This window comes from Agelaius phoeniceus, chromosome 6, assembly GCF_051311805.1.
Source record: "Agelaius phoeniceus isolate bAgePho1 chromosome 6, bAgePho1.hap1, whole genome shotgun sequence".
NCBI lineage: Eukaryota > Metazoa > Chordata > Aves > Passeriformes > Icteridae > Agelaius > Agelaius phoeniceus.
In genome coordinates this window covers 1,562,844-1,585,276 of record NC_135270.1, presented here as the reverse complement: position 1 = coordinate 1,585,276, position 22,433 = coordinate 1,562,844, and the positions used below count along the sequence as shown (strand labels likewise).

The 22,433-nt window shown below is 41.8% G+C and overlaps 1 protein-coding gene across 3 annotated transcripts in view; it reads right to left on the bottom strand.

Moving 5' to 3' along the window:
- USP47 (ubiquitin specific peptidase 47) overlaps nt 1-22,089 on the bottom strand; it is a 51,096-nt gene extending 29,007 nt beyond the window's left edge. The window contains exons 1-5 of one of the 3 annotated variants that reach the window (XM_054633995.2): nt 21,837-22,089; nt 4,280-4,483; nt 3,296-3,412; nt 2,038-2,176; nt 449-545 (exon numbers count right to left, since the gene is read on the bottom strand). In XM_054633995.2, coding sequence (XP_054489970.2) covers nt 449-545; nt 2,038-2,176; nt 3,296-3,412; nt 4,280-4,483; nt 21,837-21,875 — 596 coding nt within the window. In that variant the 5' untranslated portion in view covers nt 21,876-22,089. The remainder of the gene's footprint in view (nt 1-448; nt 546-2,037; nt 2,177-3,295; nt 3,413-4,279; nt 4,484-21,836) is intronic. The other 2 variants (XM_054633993.2, XM_054633994.2) reach the window with 2 other exon arrangements.
- Between the last annotated feature and the right edge of the window lie 344 nt (nt 22,090-22,433).

Below are 22,433 nucleotides of genomic sequence, written 5' to 3'. Positions count from 1 at the left end.
GCTCAAAAAAGCATTAAATCAACATTTACTACATTTCAGGTCTGCCATGTCACAGGTTAACTGCAGCTCTCTTTCTTGGGAGAAGGCAAATGCAGTTCTTTCCATTTCTGCAGTAAGTGGCAATGATACTCTTCAAATGTATAAACATAAAACCAAACATTTTGAAGACATTCACTGTACAGACATGAACTGCACTTAGCATCAAATTTAACTTTCAGTTTAATGTTTTCAGGATTCTTTAAAAAGCGTCCATGCCACAAAAAGTAACTTATATTTCACTTAAAAGCTGAAGCTTTTAAGCAGATATAATTTATAAATCTATTCAGCTTGACTTTCATTATGATTTCCAGTATCCAAACAAGGAAATTTTGACAGGTGAAATTCCAAAGGGTCTCCAACCAATATGAACCAGCACAAATTTAAGAAGTTGTTGATTCTATATACTCACTTATACAATGCATTTCTAAATTCAGGAGTCATGAAAAGTGTTTGCAGAAGGCTGTTCAAGTAGCAAGTCATTGCTTGATTTACCAGCCCCACATAACCTAAAAATATGAGAATAATGAGATGGAAATAATGAAAAAAGATGGCACATCAATTCAAGACTTAAAACACTTGGTAAGAAAACAATTCTGTCAGTGATAGTGTTTAAGAACTGCATTCATCTGTTGTTATTTACTGTTATTTACACTATAAATGAAGGGAATGTTATAACTTCTGAAAGCAACAGAAAATAATAGTTCTCCTGAATGACATGAAGCTGTTTTTTGATCACATTAAAAAGCAATATTTAATGCTGAATCCTACACTAATGGGGATGTAGGTAACTATAAATAATAGCAGATTTAAATATTTTACAGAATAAACTAGAATTTTCTAAGAATCAATTGTGTATCAGCTTGCTTTATGTCTGCTAAAAGTATCCTAGTAATAATGTTATTATAATTTGTATCTGCACTGGTTTTATTATTGTTTCCAAATCAGAAATAAAAAAAAATAAATCTCAAGTGCCCACACAACACTACTATTCTAAACCCTTCTCCCTTAAATAACTAGTTAAAAAAACTAACTGAACTACTAAAACACTGTCAGTTTTACTAGCTGAAAATGATATTATTTATTTATATTAATCTAAGCTGTAATGTTAAGATTTTCTCCAAAATATGCAATATCAGCAACAACTGATAAGCAAGGAGCATATACTGAAGCATCATATAATAAAGGAATTAAAAATGCTTATTTATACTCTGAAAATTCTTGAAAAAAAATAATCTCAGTACCATACTAGTAATGAAAAGGCAGCTATTTCACACACGGGCATTTTCTGTGAAGAAACTGAATCAGAACGTTTGTACTTTATTTATTACTCTACACTACATAAATCATCTTTTCAGTTTTATTAAATGAAAAAAAAGGCAGATAAACGTTGTTATTTGCCAAAAAGCCTTGAAGAGGTAAGAAGTAGTGCACCAGAGTGTCAGCTTAGTGGCTGCTGAGCACCTTTCCCCCCAGCTGTAACTGGCTGTCTCCTCCTGCCCTGCTGAGCAGCCTCCCAGAAGCCCAGGAGGGCCTGCTGGCTGGGGGATGCAGGAGGAGCCTCTCCAAGAGAGGAAGCCTCCTCTCCCTGGAGGCAGAGAAACCTGCAGGCCAAGCAGAGACGGGGCAGGAGCCCCTCCAGGAACGGGGTACCCAGTCCTCCTTCAGCTGAGAGTGAGCACAGCTGGAGCTGGGCACTGCTGAGCCAACCCTGACTATGAACTAGGGACGAGCAGCACACCCGCACTGCAAAGGAGCACCCTGACAGAGTCTGAATCACCCTGTCCCAGGTAAGGAAAGGATGGAACACACTTCTTCCATTTCTAAAGGGATGGGAGAATATCATAAAAAACATGAATAAAAAATGTAGCAGTGATGTCGGTATTTTTAAAATAAATTGCAATTTATTTAAAAAAAAACAAAAACTTGAAGTGCTGCTATTTGAAAATGTGCTAAAATAATGACAAACTAGCATTGCCTTTACAAGAGAGAACAAAATACCTGTCTCTGATTTGCTCAGGACTGAAGAGTAAGAATAGCTTTGACTGACATAGTCATGGGTACATCCAATGGAGCCTTCTCTGGGAAGGGGGCCTATAAATCTCTCCTGTGCACCATCCTCTGTTGTACCTGACTCCTCCTGAAACACAAACACACCCATGGCATGCACAAGTCAGACAAAACATTTTTACTGCAGTACCTATGAGATCTGCTTTTCTCTCGTGGCTGAGAAACCACTTTTGCTTAGGCACATCACACAATTTTTTCAACATTGCAGATACACAGCGTAACTTTAGTTCTGCCTTCCAAATTCTCAAGCCCTTGACACATTGTTCTTTAGCACTGGCAGAAAGACAGGCCCTTTGGAACACTGCACAGCCAGCTATACTATTACAATGTACACAACAAGCAAGCTGGCAATTTAGCATCTCCTGTGCCTCAAGCTTTCTGCACTGCAATACAGAATAAGATTTTTTTTCCAGACATACAAATTTCACTCCATTACTTTTCCAGAACCATTCTTAAATTCTGACCTTGAGCACAATTATTTACACATGGGTTTTTTTCCCCTTTTTCAGGTTATCAAACTCCACAAAAAAGGCTAAGTAAGCCAGCATTTTGCTGATACAAGAGCTAAGTAATAAATCTTAATATATGACTAGTCTATCCAATCCTTGATTTGAGGATATTGCAGCTATGTGCATCATGTATTTGAGAAACAGAAAATTTCAAAGTATTTGTTATGGCAAACAGTGGCTTCTAGCAACACTGCCAACTCTTCTTTTATAATTATTTATTTATTCATCTTTCCTAAAGATAAATGTGGAAGCAGCTCACTGCTGTCAATGCAGGGTTGCCATTTCTGAGAATTCTGCTGGAAAGGCCAAACATTGCTTTCAAATACCCAGAGGAAAGGGACTGGATATATGATTAAATATGTATTGTTAAGACTTATCTCTGAATGTGTCAAAGATTAATTAATTATATAACCTTAGAAAATTGCTTGCAGCAAACATCACATAAATATTGACAAGCATGAACAGAATGACAGCAAATCATTACTAATGGAATTGGTCCCACTCAGGAGAAATGTGAACCTAGATGTAAATATAGTCAAAGTTGTTGAGAAGGCTCCCAAAGAAGCTTAGGATGAAATATTCAGCCCAGTTTTATTTCATGTTCTGATCTTACACAAGCACTACAAAGAATACACACCTCTCCCACAACACTGGCTTATGTAGCTGAGTGAAGATTTTACCTGCATTACGTGAGGCTGCTCACCATCCTTGTCTGTCAAATGCAAAAAGTTCTTCTTCCCTGGCTCAAAACCAGCATCAAGAATGGTTTTGTCACTGTTCTGATCTATTGGAGTCTGCTAAAAAAGAGTAAACAGAAACAACACTTTTTAGAAACAGATCTATATGCAATTAACAGATTCCATCCAAGTACATTGCTTGATGTGGTTGCTGACACAGTAAGACCACATGAAAATAAATAATTATCCAGTAAACAAAACACACATCATCAGCACTGAAATAACTTGGGAACAGCTTAAGAAACATTACAGTCTAATGCAGTTAGTTAATCTTAACAGCTGGTTAATCTATTCAGGAGCCAGTCTGTAAGTTTCTTGTGAACATCACATTATCCAGTGTCCTCCATAAGCATGCAGACACTTTCTTTTCTTTAAAAGAAAAAAAAATAATTACTTTCAGCAGGCATAAATGTGACCTGAAATAAACTTTTGTCTATTTCTTAACAAACCTTAGAAAGTTTTCTAGGTGCATCTATAGAAATAATATTAACTAAAATCAACACTGACTTACAATAAAGCATAGGGGTGATATAAATAATTTTTTTTAATGTAATATATTCGAATAGGTCTAAGAAACATCAGGACTCACTACACAATATGCTGCTGCTGAGAAAAAAACATTTCTCAAACAAGACTACAGGAAATTGAGACTATTTATCATGGCATTATTATTAAAAATACATACTGATAACAAAAACTAATATTGCATCTGAAGGATCATATTAGTTTTTGTTTAATGATTAAACAGCTATATCCTTAAAGAGCACACTTTGAGACTACAACTCAGCCAAATCAACCCAGCAGCATCAGCGTGCCGTGGAGCCCCCAGCACAAAACGTTACAGGAATTCAATAGCAGCAGAGCAGGAGCTTTTCTGTGCTGGGAAGCGCGTGCTGCGCAGAGGGAGCAGCAAGCTCAGCCCCGTACCGTGTCCGTGGCAGAGTCTCCGTTGCCCCACACCAAGTCAAAGGAGCCGTTCACGTAGCCCACTTTGGCAGCCACGTCCGCGAAGAGCCGCCGCAGCGGGGTGGAGGCGGGCAGGTTCAGGGTGACGCGCTCGCTCACCGTCCTGCAGTTCGTGGTGTCCTGGATTATACACAGCACCCTGGGCTCCTCGGCAGCACACTCTGCCTGCAATGACAGCACACAACAGGTCAGGAGCAAAGGCAGGAACGGCTAGGAGCTTAACTGGAAAATCCAAACAGGACTTCACCGATAAAATGTAGTGTACTTTTAAAAACTCAGGTTCCTAAAACTGTCTTTATTGTGAGCATGAGAAAATGAAGAACCTTCCAGTTTTGAAAAATCTATAAAAACAAACTTCATTTTTATAGAACAAGAAGGAATTTGTTCTGGTGTGGGGACAGAGAAACCGCTCAGGTTCCACACAGAATTCCAGCTAGTGAGCGGATAGGAGACTCCTTCAAAATCAGGAACAGACTTCCAAGTCATCACTTCCAGCTTTGACACAATCATAAATCCTGCTGAGGCAGAATATACCTTTTGTGACTTTCAGGAATGCAACCCTGAAAATTTACAAGCTTCCAAGCAACCTTGGAAGCTGACCACTAAACAAAAAGTTTCATAATCGAGCCACCAACTTCCTACTAACTCCACAGCTGTCTGAGTTGCAGGAGATATTCTGCCTGAACAAAGTAAGAAAATTGGCACTGACAAATGGCTACTGAACAAAGTAAAGAGAGTTTAAATAGAAACTTCAATGTATCTGAAATCAGAGCAATCATGATCTTGAATGAAAGTGGTAATGGAATAATTGAACAAAGTAAAGAGAGTTTAAATAGAAACTTCAATGTATCTGAAATCAGAACAATAATAATCTTGGATGAAAGTGGTAATGGAATAATAATAAAAGTTTCTGGACCCAGTAAGTCAAGAAAAACAGCATTTTTCCAACCAAGGAAGTCATAAATCTAAGCACAATCAATTAATTATCTTAATTATCCAAAACTGTAGAACGAGAATAACTGATATTTAAATACACATCTCATAGGAAAGGATCAGGTAAGTAAAAGGAATTAGTCCTTCAGGGATTCAGCCTTTTCAAGCTGTAACACACAGAAGCATTAGTAATGCATTGTCAAAGTGCCCAAATCTCAGATCATGGCTAAAGGCCACAGCATCCAAAAAGGCAAAAAACCACGTGCGGTACTATCGCGATTCTCAGTGGATAAGAATAACAAATGGCAGTAATTCCATTCATGCCCAAACTCTCAGCCAAACATCACAAGCAGCTTCTAGAGAATAGAGAACTACAAGGCAGATTTGAACATCTTCAGAACCCCCTGTATTTCTACACAACCAGCCTCTCAACACAGATGAGCACCACCAAAGTGGTACAGCCCCTTGTGAGAGCTCCTACATGACAAAACCCTTGGAAAAGGAACACGGACATTCGAGCTGATGCCTTCATTCCAGGGCATGGCAAGATCTGCTGGCAGTGTTCACACAGGGACAGAATAAAATTTTAGCTGACTGCAGCATCTATTCCTATCAGCATCACAAAAAGTTGATAGAGGAAGGCAAATAAAACCACCTTCGATCCAATCTGTATGACATTAGTTTGCTTTTGATTGGGATTTTTTTTAAAGACTTTGGAGTCCCATTTCTTTAGGTTTATTAAGTGAAATATCCTGCGTGGAAGCCTTCATTAACTGCATGTTGAAAAAGATTCAAAGTGTTATTTGCACCAAATCTGTAACACTTCATACATTTCATCTTTATGGGAGAATTTTACATTTATGAACTACTTTCCAAGAAGACACAGAAAACTATTCCTGAAACATTAACCACACATTAAGAAGAAAACGGAGTTTGGAAGTCAAAGTAATTTTGACATAGTATAGCCTCACTTTCATCTACTGCACCCACAGAGACACACAGGGCTGTATTTAAGTAGACTAAAATTAAATTTCACCAGTGATTTCTTCTCCTGGGCTCTTTCCTTGAAATTTCCCAGCACAGCATCTTTTTTATTTTGTTGGTGGTTTTTTGGTGGTTTTTTTTTTTTTCTTTTTTGCTGAAAAAGCAAATTCTCTCATTCACTGTGGGGGTAGGAAGAGAAGGTAAAGCTTGAGTTAATTTGGATTTAATTATCCCCATGCTGATTTTGTATGGATGCTGTAACTTGATGTAACTGTGTATAATCACGTCATGAGCAGTTCTCCACTGGAGACTCAGTTCCTTGTGCTGCTTCCTTTACATAACCAGCACTGACTCCCCTCCTCATGCAGGAGCTCCCTGGGAAGGGAACTCCTCCCACTCCCACTTTCCCTGCTACCCTGGGTGGGGAATCAGCTGTGACTTGCATTAGAGCTGCTACAGAAAATAATTAGGCACACAGTATCTGAGGGATGGAAATAACATTAGGGGAACAAATTACAAACGATTACAGAAGATTTGCTGGATGTAGCACGTCACACAAATCCTCTCTTTCTTCTTCACAGATGTAATTCTGACAGACTGAACTGCTTTAACTCAGGGTCAGTATAGCAAAGGCTATTAAGCTGTCATTCATTCACACTGTCACCACTTCAAGTTGTTAGTAGTAAATAGATAAAGCAAAAATAACCTCAGCCCAACTCTACTCACCAAGAGCATTCACACACCAGCTGAACTAGGAGACAACAATGCAACACCTTGTGTGGGGCTACTTTACTACAGAAATAGTGTGAAAAGCAAGACTGGCCAGTGATAGATCCCTCAGCTATTCTGACAGGCTGTTATCAAACCAAATCCACAACAGGAACACAGAAATTCTTTTAAACCATTACATAATCTGATACATTATGAGAGCAAAACAATTCCTTTTTTAAACACAGAGACAGAGACAGCCAAAGCCTCACAGAGCAGTGTAAAAGCATATCAACACATGCTCAGTTTGAAGCTCCATTTAGACTGAATTGCATATGTACATCATCTTTGGATTCAAGAACATGCACAGAGTTTAGTGTCATGTAACTCATGCTCATGTTAAAATAAATAGAAGCTACAGCATCATGCTGCTGCTATATTTCTTGGTTATCATTTCATAAAGCTGATTTCATCTGTCTACCTGTGAAAACTTCTTCTTCATTTCAGCAAAGATACTCTGTCTGCAACTCCAAAACATATCCTACAGTATATAAAAACAAAATTAACAAGTCATAATAACTGAAAGGTGTAAATTGACTTTTATTTTATACTATCAAAAAATCATTACTGAGTTTGGAAACACCATTCACAGAGTAACTCAAGAAGGAATAGCCTATTTTAATATTTAAATTATTATAGGAGCAATGTTACAATGTCAGTTAAGTTGTAATACAAAGACTACATCTCCTAAAGAAAGAAGTGAATGGATAAGAAAATGTAAATAACAATTCAAGATACAAATTCATATTAACACTTTCCTTGATTATCTTTAAAATATGCCACAGACATAGGTAAATATTTTACCTCAAATGATTCAAGGGTAGGATTAGCATATAACCCCGTAGTTCGGTTTATTAATGTATTTATAAATTATGAAGCTGTCCAGTTTCATATGAAACTATTCTTTCCTGCCTAAATTATTTCCTGTGGGGAAGGTTTATTATTATGAGCCCATTTTTAAGTATGCAGCTGAAGGTAGCAAAGAGATGAAGTTATTGATTTTATTCCTACCACTCTTACAGAAAGCTTGCCCTGGTATCTCTGACGGATCATCAAAAATTCAACAACAAACATTAACTGCACAAAATTGTTTTCTGACTAAACATCAAATTAACCAGTTTCTGAATCTCAAGTGGTGCACTTTATATTTCTCCAGAAAGGAAAAACAGGAAGTGACAATGAAGATGCTCATAACATCACTGATCTTCTCCAAATTCCTTCAACTGTGCCCTCGGTAAAGATTACCAAAACAAAAAGCCCTGACAAGATCTTTACTGACATGCCCTGTTTGCCCCACCAACTGACCTACAAAAATAAAATAGCCCAAATTAGACCCCTGCATTTAATTTCCCAGCAGGATGACACACAAAGCATAATTTTTTTTCTTCACATACTGAACTGAAGGTCCAGTTTGGAAGTCTTAATATGACAAGAGTGTGTCTAGCAGTTTCCTTTACACACCAGTCTGTAATTTCAGATTTGAGAGATTTCACATTTAATTCACACAATTTAAATGTTTTGCTGCCTACTGGTTTTACCTGCTCTTAATCAAAAGCCATATACATTTTGTTAAAATGACCCAAAGGTTAATGGAGTCCCAGAACCACCAATCTGAAACTGCTGATTTGTAATATTATCATTGTTATCAAATGCATTGCCCTGTGCCAAGGACTTAATTAAGACAAAAAATTTTCCTCCTAATCAGGGACTCCAAAGACTCCTGGCTTCAGCCTGAATTCATTCTCTCCAGAGACAGGCAATCTAAGTCTGGTACACACAGGGGCACATGTAATTCTATAGTGTGCTATTTGACTTGGTGCACACAGTAGAGGGTGCAAGGGGAGGACAGGCTCCAGCTATCACCTGCACAGAACCATCTACAGGTTGCTTATTTTATAAAAACATTCCTGTGCTGGGTTATCAGCTCTTGGTTTTGCAGTTAAGGTCAGCTGGAAGATTTTCAAGAGCTACTTCACTAAACAAATTCCATGTCACAGATCAAACAAATCAGATTTATAAATTATATTGTTTATATGATGTTCAGAAATATTAGAAGTAACTGAGAGCTTCTCTGACAAGACAAATCACAAGTCACAGAATCACAAAACCATTTAGGTTGGAAAAGACTTCCAAGATCACTGAGTCCAACCTTGAACTGACCCTTACCATGTCAACTAGACCAGGACACCAAGCACCACATCCAGTTGTTTCATGACCACCTCCAGGGATGGGGACTCCAGCACCTCCCTGGGCAGCCTCTTCCACAGTCTAATCATCCTTTCTGTGCAGCAATTCCTGCTGATGTCCCACCTGAACCTCCCCTGATGCAGCTGGAGGCCGTGTCCTCTCATCCTGTCACGGCTGCCTGTGAGGAGAGGCCGATCCCCACCTGGCTGCACCCTCCTGTCAGGCAGCTCTAGAGAGTGATAAAGGCACCCCTGAGCCTCCTTTGCTCCAGGCTGAGCACCCCCAGCTCCCTCAACTGCTTCTCACAGGGCTTTTACCCTCCAGGCCCTCCCAGCGCCACTGCCCTTCTCTGGATCCACTCCAGCCCCTCCGTGCCCTTCCAGAGCTGAGGGGCCAGGCCTGGACACAGCGCTCGAGGTGTGGCCTCAGCAGTGCCCAGCACAGGGGGACAGCCACTGCCCTGTCCTGCTGGGGACACTATTGCTGATACAGGCCAGGGTGGCATGGGCCTCCTTGGCCACTTCCAGCTGCTGGCAATCAGCACCCCCAGGTCCTTTTCCACTGGGTCCCATTCCAGCCGGTCTCCCCGAAGCCTGTAGCAAAGCACGGGGTTGTGACCTAAGTGCAGGACACAGCACCTGGCCTTGCTGAAATCACAAGGATGTGTCCATCTCTCAAATACAGCATTCTCTGCTTTTCAATTAAAGTGTTCACTCACACTCCAAATAAACTTTATAATAACCACTAGTGCGATTCTACATTTTACAAAAAAGCTCCTCTCAGCATGGAAACAATTTAAGGTACAATTAAGAGATCAAAGGTCTTCTATAGAACTTTTTACCCTGATAAAAGTTATTCTGGAATGCACCCCCGGTAAAGGTTACTTATTAGACCTCACAAAATCAACAGGCAATTAACTACACAGTTCAAGGCTTTCAAATTCACATACACACTATTCACAGGCAAATGCAGAAACACCTTACTGCCTTTTCCTCCTAAGAAGTAAGAGCAACTGCCCAGGTAGCAAGCACATCTACCCAGTACTTGGGAGAAGTGCTCAAAGCTCCATGCTCAAAGTTCCATGCTGCTACTTTGCCAAAGTGTGACATAGTACACCAGTGGCTTAGGAAAACAAGTTGCAGACCCTCAACTGCATAAGGACCTAAAGGGGGCAAATGCAGACTGTTAATTAAGGCTATAATTCACAAAACCATCCCACTACTATTTTAGCACAGAAGTCTTCTCAGGCTAATATTTTGGTCAACAAATATTTGAAAGTGTAATTTCAACTGTTAATTGTGATTTAAAAAAAATATTGAAACAGTGACACTTTCATCCCAAGTCACTCCATCCTGCTGAGGCTGGGAATCCTGTGGGATGGAGAGCATCCTCAGCAAGTCTGCTGTTGACAACAAGCTGTGTGGTGCTGTCAACATGCTGGATGGAAAAGATGCCATCCTGAGAGACACTGACAGCTTGAGAGGGGGGCTGTGTGACCCTGATGAATTTCAACAAAGCAAAGTGCAAGGTCCTACACCTGAGTTGGGACTATGCCAAATACACCTAGAGGCTGTGCAGAAAAGTGACTGAGAGCAGCCCTGAGGAGAAGGACTCGGGGGTGATGGCTGATGAAAAACTTACTGTGAGCCAGCAGTGCAAGCTAGCAGGCCAGAAAGCCAAAAATATCCTGGGCTGCATCAAATGGAGTGCGGCCAGTGGGTCAGGGGAGGGGATCCTCCTCCTCCACTCTGCCCTCCTGAGGGCTGGGGACATTGCTGGTGCCCACAGCATAAGGAGCACATGGAGCTGTTGAAGCAAGTCCCGAGCAGGACATGAAGATGACAGGAGGACTCAGGTGCCTCCCCTACAAAGACAGGCTGACAGAGCTGGGGCTGTTCAGCCTGGAGAAGAGAAAGTTGCACAAAGACCCCATAACAGCAGTATCTGAAGGGCACACATGGAAACCAGAGCAACTGTTCATCAGGAACTGTAGTGAGTGGTAAGACAAGGATAATGGGCTCACATTGAAAGGGCAAATTTAGACGGGATATATGGAAGAAATCGTTTACATGAGGGTGGTGAGGCACTGGCACAGTTTACCCAGGGAAGCTGTGGAATGCCCCCTCCCTGGAAGCGTTCACAGCCAGGCTAGATGGGGCCCTGAGTGACCAGCTCTAGGGGAAGGAGCTCCTGCCCATGGCAGGGGAGTGGAGCTATGATGATATTAGTTATGATATTAAAGGTCCCTCCCAGCCCACACCATTCTATGGCCCTTTACACTGCTCCATTTCTAGAAAGGTGATGATGATGAACCTGCAGGTACAAGATTTCTGACTATTAGACCAGACTTAAAAAAGAATCTTTACAATAGGAACATGCAATCAACACACAGGTCTGACCTGGGTGGACATTCTAGAGGGCCATGCTACACAAGAATTCACAGCCCACGTACCTTTCTAAAACATATTTCATCTTTCTTCCATGAAAGATCTGCACCTGCAAGTTGCAGAGCATAAAGCATGTTGTTGCACTGAAGCAATTCAAGCTGTATTTCTGTATATACAAAGGCAGCATTGTTATTAGTGCCATCTGCAAGACAGACATTTGCTTAGACCACATAGGTTCTGTATTTGTTGAAAATAAAGGAACAATAAAAATAGAGTGTTACTAGATCTGTCACAACAATTTTCAAATGTACAACTGCAGTGGTTTTAACACTGCATTTAGATGTGGCTTGCTATTTTTCAGCCTTGAATCACTGAGTTAATTAAAATTCTAGAGCAGCATTTCAATATTTTAACTCCAGCTTCATTTTTATAAAATTACTTTTAGAGATTGAAAGCAAGTCCTAAAGCTAAGGTTAAACTTCATACAGATTCTACCCAATATTTCCAAATCCCAGGTCAAGAGTTGAACCAATAGATGTGTAAAGTTTTACTGCCAAGTAAATTTAGTGGCCTATTGAGACTTAAAAGGATCACCACTAGAGAAGACTCTACACGTCCACACCCCGTAAATAATTCTCACAAATCACTGCAGTACAGAGGAAAGACAAAGAGATCAGCAGGAAGCAGCAGACATCAAGCTCACGTTCAGAGAATTACTTGGATGATTAAGCCTAAGACAGCAATTCTCAAACCTAATGTAGCTTCAGCAGCCTCAGACTCCCATATGAAGTGCACACAAGTGACTACTGCCAGTCACATCACTGCTGGGCAAACTCTGGGCTGCACATTTCAGTCGTGTACACGACTGGATGCACATTGCCAGCAATTACAAGGATAAGTGAAATCTGGGACCTTCCATGATACACAAGTAGTGTGCATCTGTACTTTTTACTTCTGAAGTATAATCACAGTTGAAACAAGCTTCTGTTCAGCTGAACCATTGCTAGTATCTGAATGTTCCTTTCTCTCTCAGCAATGACCAAATACCATCAAATCAGCTTCTTGCGAACCCACAACCATAATTTAGGAATTTTCCCACCTATTTCAAGAGGTCCAATCCATTAAATGCCACACTGGATACATGCTGATAGCAGTGCTTCCTGCAGAAAATGCAAAGATCAAAGATCTTTCCCATAGACAGCAAATAAGGGGAGAACAGTCAGTGAGCACTGGGGTACCACTCCCCCTCTTTCTACCCTGTGCTTTTGAACCACGGGCTCCAGAGAGTCCCTACAACCCATCAGCCCCATTTTCCCCAGCAGAGCTACTCATGCTCCATGTTTGTTCCCAAGCCCAAGGAAGCTCTTGTCAGAGGCCAACTTCCCTGGTACAGCCAGGTAAGAAGGGTCTCTCCCCTGGGAGGTGAACACAGGGTGATAAAGGTCCTCAGAATGAAGGAGGCATTGAGCAGGTGGTCTCAGACTCACATCAGGCCTTATTTCAGAGGGAAGAAGCACCTTCTTTCTGAAATCCAGGTTACTAAACTAATCCTGTCAGAGCACTGAGGTGTTTGTTACCCAACACAGGTGCTTTGCCACAGCCCAGTCTTTCATGAGAGAACGGTGCACTTAGAATCCTGTTACAAATGCCTGAACCAAAACACTTTAAAAGACGTATTTAGCAGCACACTTGTGGCAAATTGAACACACTTCTTAAAACACAGATCCCAGGAGGTCTTAAACAGAGTCATTTTGAGCTGTTAACTTGATGTATTGTGTGTTGGAATGTTTCCTGAAGCAAAAAGAAATTCTGAACAACCTTTAGACACAATCATTTTATCTTGAATCTGACTGATTTTGAAGTATCAGGTTTGTGAGTACCTCAACAACATACTTTATCCTCACCTTTGAATTCTTCATTATACCTGGGGAGACTTCAGGCAAAATCCAAGGACAATGTTTTGAAGCTAGTGAAACTAAACAGAGTCTTCTGTCTCTTTACAAGTAAGGAAAAAAATTGCTTCATGACAAGCCTAAAACACAACAAAACTCAAGAATTTATATCCTGACTGTGACCATTTTCCTAATAATTGGACCTTTACCCCCTTCCTGGTTTGCTGGGGGCTTTCAGGGGAGTCAACAGTACCAGCAGAGGAGTAGTAGCAGTATTTTAAATGCATGCAATAGTGCTTACATCACTAATACCAACACCACCTGGACATAACTGCAACTTTCTGTGGTATCCTAAGAGACTGCAATGAGACCCTCCCTCCATCCTTAGGTAGGGTGTGAGCCTGTAAACAGCAGTGCTGCCCACAGGACAAGAGCAGTAACTGCCCCTTCTCTTTGGAAAGGCCTAGAAGAGCACAAAGTGCCACGGCTGTGGCAATGCCATTGCTCTCACCTGCCTGCCATGCTCAGTGTCTGCCAGCTGCTGTGGGTACAGGGTAACTGCTGCAGGTGCCAGGGGCAGCTGGGCCACGCTGACACCCATGCTAAGGGAACCCTACAAATGCTCTCCCTACGGGCCATGATCCGATTCAGGGAGGAGGTACAACATCAGTTCCGTAACAGAGCCTCTGTGATCCTGTTCCCTTTGCAAAATGGGGTGTGTGTTTTAGTCTCTTCTCTGTCTTGTGTACATTATTATTGTTTTCAAAGGCACCTTCTCAGAAACACATCCTTATTAACAAAATTTTAGCTAAAAAGAATTGGAAGTGCCACCTCACTGAATCAGCTGCATGCCAGCTGTCAACTGTCCCTCCTGGAAAATGCACAGGGACAAATTATTTTTATAATACATATACACTTCAAAGTCTACTCTTTCCAACTTTCTGAACAGGTCCAAAATAACACTATGCCTCAGAAATAGTGTGTTATGAGGCTAGTGTTTCCCTTTCAGAGTTTGCACCCACTGCTGTGTATTACTGGGTCATTTGTAAAAAACACTAACAAAAGAACAGGAATGACAAAAAAAGTTGGGATGGGGCCAGAAGTAAGTGCAAGCCTGGAGGTTGCTCCAAAGACTATAGAAAAAAGATATAGTGTAAGGGGACACATGTCTTGGGAGAGCTGAACTAGAGACCAAAAGATCCACTTTTCAGTTTTACAGAAGGTATTTTTCATATTTAAAGTAAGACTTTAAATATGTCTCACTAAGGACATCCTGAAGAACCAGTCTTCTTACACTTATCTCCTTATGGTCTTTTAAATATAGTAAATTAAGGTGATTCAAGATAAATTACTTCCCCTAAAAAAGGTGAAACAAAGCCGCTGTCAATAAAAAAAAGCGTGCAAATATTTCCTGGTCATACCTGCAGATCACACAAGAACAAACAAAGTTTTCTTCAGGGGTAACAAAGAATAGTTTATATATCTATAGCTATCTCTTAACCACTAGACACTGTATTTCACTCTCTTACTCTTAAAAGTTTAAATTTCAGCTGATCCTATTTTCTTTCCTCTGACCCAAGCTGAACTGGCAAAGGGTTTTGTAACCACACTGAAATAATTGTGAGAATTAAATGTCAATGAAGTTCTCTACATTCACAATCTGTCTGCCAGACTCTTTACATTTATTACAGTGTAACCTTTACACTCAGATCTGAAACAGCCTCATTTTTATACAGCTTCCTTTGCTTGTAACTTCTCTCCACCTTCCTAATCAGCATGCTCCTTGGTTTTCCTTAAAGACCAAAACCCATAAAAGCTAAAAATGGGCATATGAGAATGCCCAAGACGCTTACTACACTTTCATATATTTCTCAATACTTCCAATATTTGTCTCCTACTGAGAGCTGCAGAAGTAGTGGATGAACTCACCCTTCATTTCTTCAAGTATGAATTTTATGGAAACATTTTCCTTTGTTGCTCCTGTTCTGAAGAACTTTCTGCTGGATTGAATTACAAATGCAACATTAGCATAAAAACAAATTAAGAGTCTGAGCAAAACCAGTACTCAGAAGAGCTTTCTCTTCATGGAGAATTTTGAAATGAAAGTTTACTTCCCTACAAAATCACCAACAAACATGTGTGCTAAAAAATTAAAATCCACTTCAGACATTAAAACATGACTACAGGCAAAGTTTTTAATTCTTTGACAGCTCTCTAATTTTAAGCTGTCCAGCTCCTGTTGGGGAAGGAAAGATAGAAACTGAACAGCAAGGTGTGTTAGGAGGCATTCTTTGTGCAGCTCTCTGGGAACTCAGCTCAGAATGGAAGCACCTGGCCACAAACTCTGCCTGCTGCCACGGCCACCAAGGGCTGCAGGGACAACACACAACTCTGGAGCAGTGTTCCCACAGGAGGAACAGGGATGACAGTGTGCATGTGAGAAAGGACCTAGACAATTTTTCCATATAATAAACTGATGAACAAAACAAAAGGTACTACATAAGAGTTTCTGAATCTGCTATTTTTTTCTTTTCCTTCACTGTTGCTGATCTCAATGCAATCAGTGAGCATGGCTGCCTTCCACTCCTTTAGCTCCTGTAGTACACTGCCAAACTTCTTCAGAAAATGCGATTTACGTGTCCAGCCATTATTTTACTGGGAAAACTTTCACACTATATCAAACATATTTCCCATGAAGCTCCAAAACCAGAGCATTCACCAATCCTCAGGAATTCAGGCACACTTGCTCGTGTTACTGAGGCAGCTTTCATCACATGTGCTTATTGAGAAGCTACACCTGAACTGCAGCACGATACCCAGCTCTAAGCTATTCACAGAAATGCCAATCTAAAAATAATCTGTTGCCATTTTTCAGAAGCACCTAAAGCACCCTTGTGATCACAATCTCAACAATTATATTGAATCAAATGATCTGTACCAATTTCACCCCTTAGTATTTTTAGAACATGCACAACATCCTTTTTAGAAATTATTTCATCTGCCAATGCTGTGCAAGAGCATTTGCTCAGTGCAAGCTGACTACATGCCAAGCATTGCAAAAACCAAAGAAAATAAAAATCCCAGCATGTCACAGTGCCTAAAACTGTGGTCAAGTTCATTGTTATTTTATCAGAGCTCCACAAAAAAAATTCTGTGACTTATTAGAATTCACAATTATCAGTTCTTTAGTAACTAGTGGCACTGTTTTGTGAATATTTCAGTCAAGACAAGAAAAACAACAAGATGCTAAATGGCAGGCCACCCAAAGGTATACCACATTAAATCTTAAAGGGCAAAGTGTAAAAGAGCAGCTTTAAATATTCAAAAAGGAATAAAAAAAAACTTTTTCAAACTGGATAAAAAAGTTGAATATGTACATGTAACTCAATCACTCCATTTTCTACAAAAGTAGCTTTCACCTTTATTCTCTTAGATCAAACTCAACATATTTTCAAACACAACAAAAAATGAAGCTGTGAATATTTATGAACATATGAACACTTATGAATATATATGAACATTTGTACATAATACAGTGCATTACAGTACCAGTTGTAATGTACTGGTGGGGAAGGTTTAGAACAAAACACTTCCCCCACTCCCATTCAATTCTGACAAGACTGAAACTTGTGATTCAAAGGTGGCACAAATTCAAGGTACTGGTTTATTTCAGTAAATCACCACAAGTTTTAATCTTATATTGATATCACTACATTCTATCAGAAAAAGAGGCAGCACAATAATAACTTTAATCACTATGTGATTGTACAACTAACATTTTAAAACTATAATGCAAGGCTGCCTTGATTATAGCCACAGGTTTTAAAAAGAACAGAAAATGGCACAAAAAAATATTTTCACTACTGATGCTTTTGAATCTGAAATTTTAGTCACCAGTGATGCACAAAACAGTAATGACATAAAATGGCATTTATTGTTTGTGATGACGTTCAAAATGTATCACTGCAGTAAAAAAGAGAAGTATTCAGTTATTTAGTTGTCAGATTATTCTCCTGAGTAGCAACTTCTGGCAGCAGCATTTCCAGTCTGAGGCTCCAGTACCAAGTGGTGCCCATCAGGCAGCTGGTACCTCTTAGGCAAAAGCATTTCATGAGATGATGGAGAGGTGCTGGTACTTCATTATCCTGATCATCTTTCCGTGCCCAGATTAAACACCCAGATGATAGCCAGCGAAAGTGGACGCTAACTGGGAAGCCCAGTGGCTGGAGAAAAGCAGGAATTGAATTCTACTCCAAGCTTTATTCATCAAACTCCATACCTACATGAACACCATTCACAAAGTGTCTGTTTGCAAGGAACACATTATTTGGTGAACTTCCATGTGGATTTTCTGTTTGTTTCCTAAATTTGATTTCCAAAATACCTTCTCGGTCAATGAATTAGTCAGTTTCTCTAGTTGTCACAATCATTCCTTTATGTTTTCTAATGGAGCACACAAGAAGGAAAGCAGGAAAAACCAATAAATTATGCAAGCTGTAACCACTTGTAGAAGCTTTTGATACATGGGAATGAAAAAACAAGGATGTCATCAGCATTGAAAAGAACAGCATCCCTTTACTAAAGAGAATTGCAACATATCTTAATCAGATTCCTGCTCTTCTAATGAGGAAGTCAGAATGATACCCATCAAGAGACACATTTGATTTGTTCAGTGCAGATGATTAAAATGGACTCATTAGTGTAGGGATGAAAAGACTCCCATTAGTGAGCTGAGAGAACTCACACCACCTTGCTCAATTCAATGGCAGCAAGTATATATTTTTATATATATATATATATATTTATTCATTCTGACAGCTGGACTTTAGATAGGTCATGCTAGAACATGTTGAAAAAGTATTTGCACAGCATTTATTTAATCAGTAGCACAAACACTTCAGAAACCTCATAGCAGAACACACTTCTCATATTATGACCAATACTCACTAAGTTCTCATACATCTTGATTTTCAAGATAAATCTTTGTAAAGTTCACTTATACTACCAGTAAACACACATAGGCACCTTTCTCACCAACTCTGTTGACAAGAATATTTTATTATTTTCTAGTTGAGGTAGATTCCCCAAAATAAGTTTCAAGTCAACTTTTCCTGTAAGAAACACTGAGAGCCATAGAAATGTTCTCCCATCTGATAGCATCATTTTCTTATTTTCATATTTATCTAACTCATACTATTCACCCTCCCTTCCCAGGGTTACTGGGTAAAAATCCACACCTATTAACAGAGCAATTTTTATAGAATATGCTCAAATTTTGCTACCAGGGTGCAGCAACGAACACTTTTTTTACTCAGTGACTTCTTTTTATTGGATATAAAAGAAAACTGAATTGAATCTTTTCATCTTTGAGATGAAGAAAGCAAAGTAATTGAGGATGAGGGAAAGGAAGGAAGGCAAAGGAACAGGGACCAGTTTACACTGAACCCCAGCTGCAGTGAATTCTCACTGTCCCCACCACAGGGAATTGCTGCTCACACTACTGCAGGAACAGCTGGGAAAGCACCAGGCAGCACCAGGGATGCAAGGATGAACTCACCAAGTACCTGCAGAGCCCAGCCAAAAACCTTTATGCAAAAAGAAATCCCAACACTGATCTATTAGAAACGGCTTTCATACATCTCTTCCAAAGGAAAAAGAACTTTGTCTCAAAGTTATGAGCAAGGGAAAATAACAAGGCCCTGATTACTTGGACTTCAGAGACGCAGCTGAAGCTATGCAACATCCAAAAGAAAACATTTCATAAGAGACTAATAAAAGATGAACCTTTGTATCCACTTTGTATCCATGAAAACACAGTACTACTTACAAAACCTAATGAAAAAATCCTAGCAATTCTACTTTGCAAGCAGTAGCCTGAGCTCCTGTTAATATACAAAAATATGGATAAAAACACAAATTGAAGACTCATAATCAATACCCATCCTTCCACTCTACCACATGCAGACTGGCAGTGTTAGAGACACCTCCTACCACTTATCTACCAAGGCATCACCAACTTGTAGACAAGAACCAAAATCCTTTTCCCATCCACTGCTTTGGATGATTAGTCATTCCCTAAACCAGCCTAAAGCAAACATCATTACATCTCTTCTCGTTCCTTCACACTGGAATGCCAAGGCAAATCTGGTTGTGTGCTCATCATGAGCAGATGCTGGTTCAGAGCCCAGCTGAAGTCTCTGAAGCAGCACAGACAGTGAGCTGCACAAGTGACACCACCCAGCCCACCAGGAAGGGACAAAACCATCAACTGTGCTCCTTTATCCATCCCTGCAGGGCACAGCTGAAACTCCAAACGATCTGCTCGGCCTCCAACTGCTCCTAGGGGCGTAATAGGAATATTTAGGAGCAGGCTGTTGAGAACTCAGAGACTTGGAGAATTCTGTTTACTCATAACTCAGTGTTCTCTGCAATGGGACTATTAATGAATCTCAGAAGGACTTAATGGGAATGCTGCAGTGTAGCATTTGTTAAAATTCCCTGTCACTAAAAACAAATGAGGATATACTGAAAAACACTGGAAAAGTTGAAGATAAACTTCTGTTACAACACATATATAGATATAACCAGATGGACTTAACAAAAGCAGCTCATCTCTTTTCTTTCTCAATTTGATTTCACTAATATTCTGTTCAGTTTCATTTATCTTAAAAATGCAAAGAGACACAACAAAGAGCTTGACAAAACTTGCTGAGAAAAAACAACTCCTCCCGCTAGCATTATCAATGTACAAAGTTTATAGATTTCACTGTTTGTTTAAGATACCCATATCTATAATCACATATATTCATCTTCCTTTCCCCAGACTTCCCCCCCAGAGATAAAAGTACATTCAAAAGCCTCCTCCAATGAGTCAGTTAAAAATACACATCTGAATCATAAGTATATTCTGAATACAACTCTAAAGCCAAGGGGGATACTATTAATACATATAACTAAAGACACAGCCTTGGCTAGCTGCTTTTATTAATATCTTGTCTATTCCACTTAACTACAGCTGCTGCCACAATGTTTCTCCTGCCACTATCCCTTATCTGTTTCTTTGGTTTTAAAATGAAATCTTTAAGTATATCAGCTACCCTGTCTTCTGGCCTGGTTTTATATTTGTGAAGAGTTTTGTTAAAAGTTGAATATTCAAGCATATTAGCTACTACATTCCATCTCTTTTTTAAAGTTTCTGGAGATTTCACTTTCCTGTAAAAGACAAAATATAGTCTTTTAAACCTTAGTATTTAAAGAAAGAAAACGAGGTAAAGTTACCTTTTTCCTACATATACCCTGTGTTTACATGCACAACTGCCTGCACAAAAAATTGTTTCTAATATTCGGTGTTGTTCTTTGCTTCCCAGTTCTATTCAAGATTACCATTGAAGGATCAGCACCTCATTTTGCTAAGCTCCACAAAAACGGAGCCCTTGCCTGACAAACCTTCCCGTGAGGACACACGACGGAACAGGTAAATGTCACAAACACTGACGTTTGACGAAAACTCCGGGAAGGGTCTGAGTAATTTATCAGAACTGCAAAACTGTCAGAAAAGTTGGCAAAATGCGTACCTGCTCAGGAAACAAAGTTTCTGCTGATACTACTCTACCAGTAGCTGTTTCCAAACATTTTATGCCATCGCTTGAACTCCTTCCCCTGCACAGTATCGCTCCAACTTGACACGTGTCATTCGCCTATCGCTGCAGGACAGAGGCTTCGCCTTCCTCTTTCTCTCGGCCTCTTATCTCTAGCCTATGGCCAAAACCAAGCCTTTCCCCTTCTCCCTACAGCAGGGGAGAGATGAGGGGCCCAGAGCCGAGGAAACAAGCCGCTGCTCGACCCGTTCCCTCCGGCAGACACCGCGGGCACTGCCGCCCGCTCTGCCCCGCTCCTGGAGCCGGCCCCGAGGCCGAGGCCCGCCCGGTTGCCGGGGCCGGCTCCCTGCTCTGCCCCTCGGGACGGGCCCTCAGCCGCAGCCCCGCGGGCCGGCAGGAGCGGCCGCGCTGCCTCCAGCCCCGTGACACCGGAGCGGCCCGGCCCGGCCCGGCCCCGCCGCGCAGGCCGGGCTCCCCGTATGCCGCGGCACGGACAGGTGCAGCCTCCGGGCCGCCCGGGGCCCTGCGCAGCGCGGGCTCAGCTCCAGCCTCCTCCTCCTCCTGCCCTGGCCAGCCCCTTTACCCGCGCACCACCATCACCCCCGGCCCCGCACAAAGACAGGCCCGCGCCCGCCGGGCCGCGCACCGAGGGAGCGGAGCGGAGCCGAGCTAGGCCGGGCCGGGCCTCCTCCGCTCCCTCCTCGGGCGGCGCCGGTACCCCGGGCCTCCTGCCCGCCGCCGCGGCCGCCACCTCCATCTCCCGCCTCACCTCTTTGGGGACGAGCTGGTTCTCCTCGCTGGGCACCATGGCCGGCGGCGCGGCGCGGAGCCCGCAGCAGGCTGAACCAAGCGCCGTCGTCAGCAGCAGCGGGAGGCGGGGGGACGCCCGCGGCTCATCCTCCCCCTTCTTCTCCTCCTCCTGCTCCTCTTCTTCTTCTTCCTCTTCCACCTCCTCCTCCTCTTCCTCCGCTTCCACCTCCTCCGCTCCCGCGGGCAGCGCCGCGGCCCCGCCCCGCCGCCAATCCATGGCAAAATGGCCGCCGGCGCGGGTCTCGCGAGAGCCGCCCCACCCCGGGCTCGCTGCGTTCCGCCGCGCTCATCGCCCCCTGCCCGGCCGCGGCGGGTCCCGGTGCTGCTGCCGCTGCCTGGCCCGGCCGAGCCGCGCGGTGTTCACCGAGCACGAGCGGCGGTGTTGGAGCCGCAACGCGGAACCTCCCTGGGCGGCCGGGCCAGAGCTGCCCCGCGCACGGGTTATCCATGGCGCCGGGCCGCCGCGGCTGCCCCGTCACGTTATCCTGCCCTGGGGAGCGACATGAGGCGCCCGGGCCTGCGGGGGAGCAGGGAAGCAATAAATGGAACGGGCGCT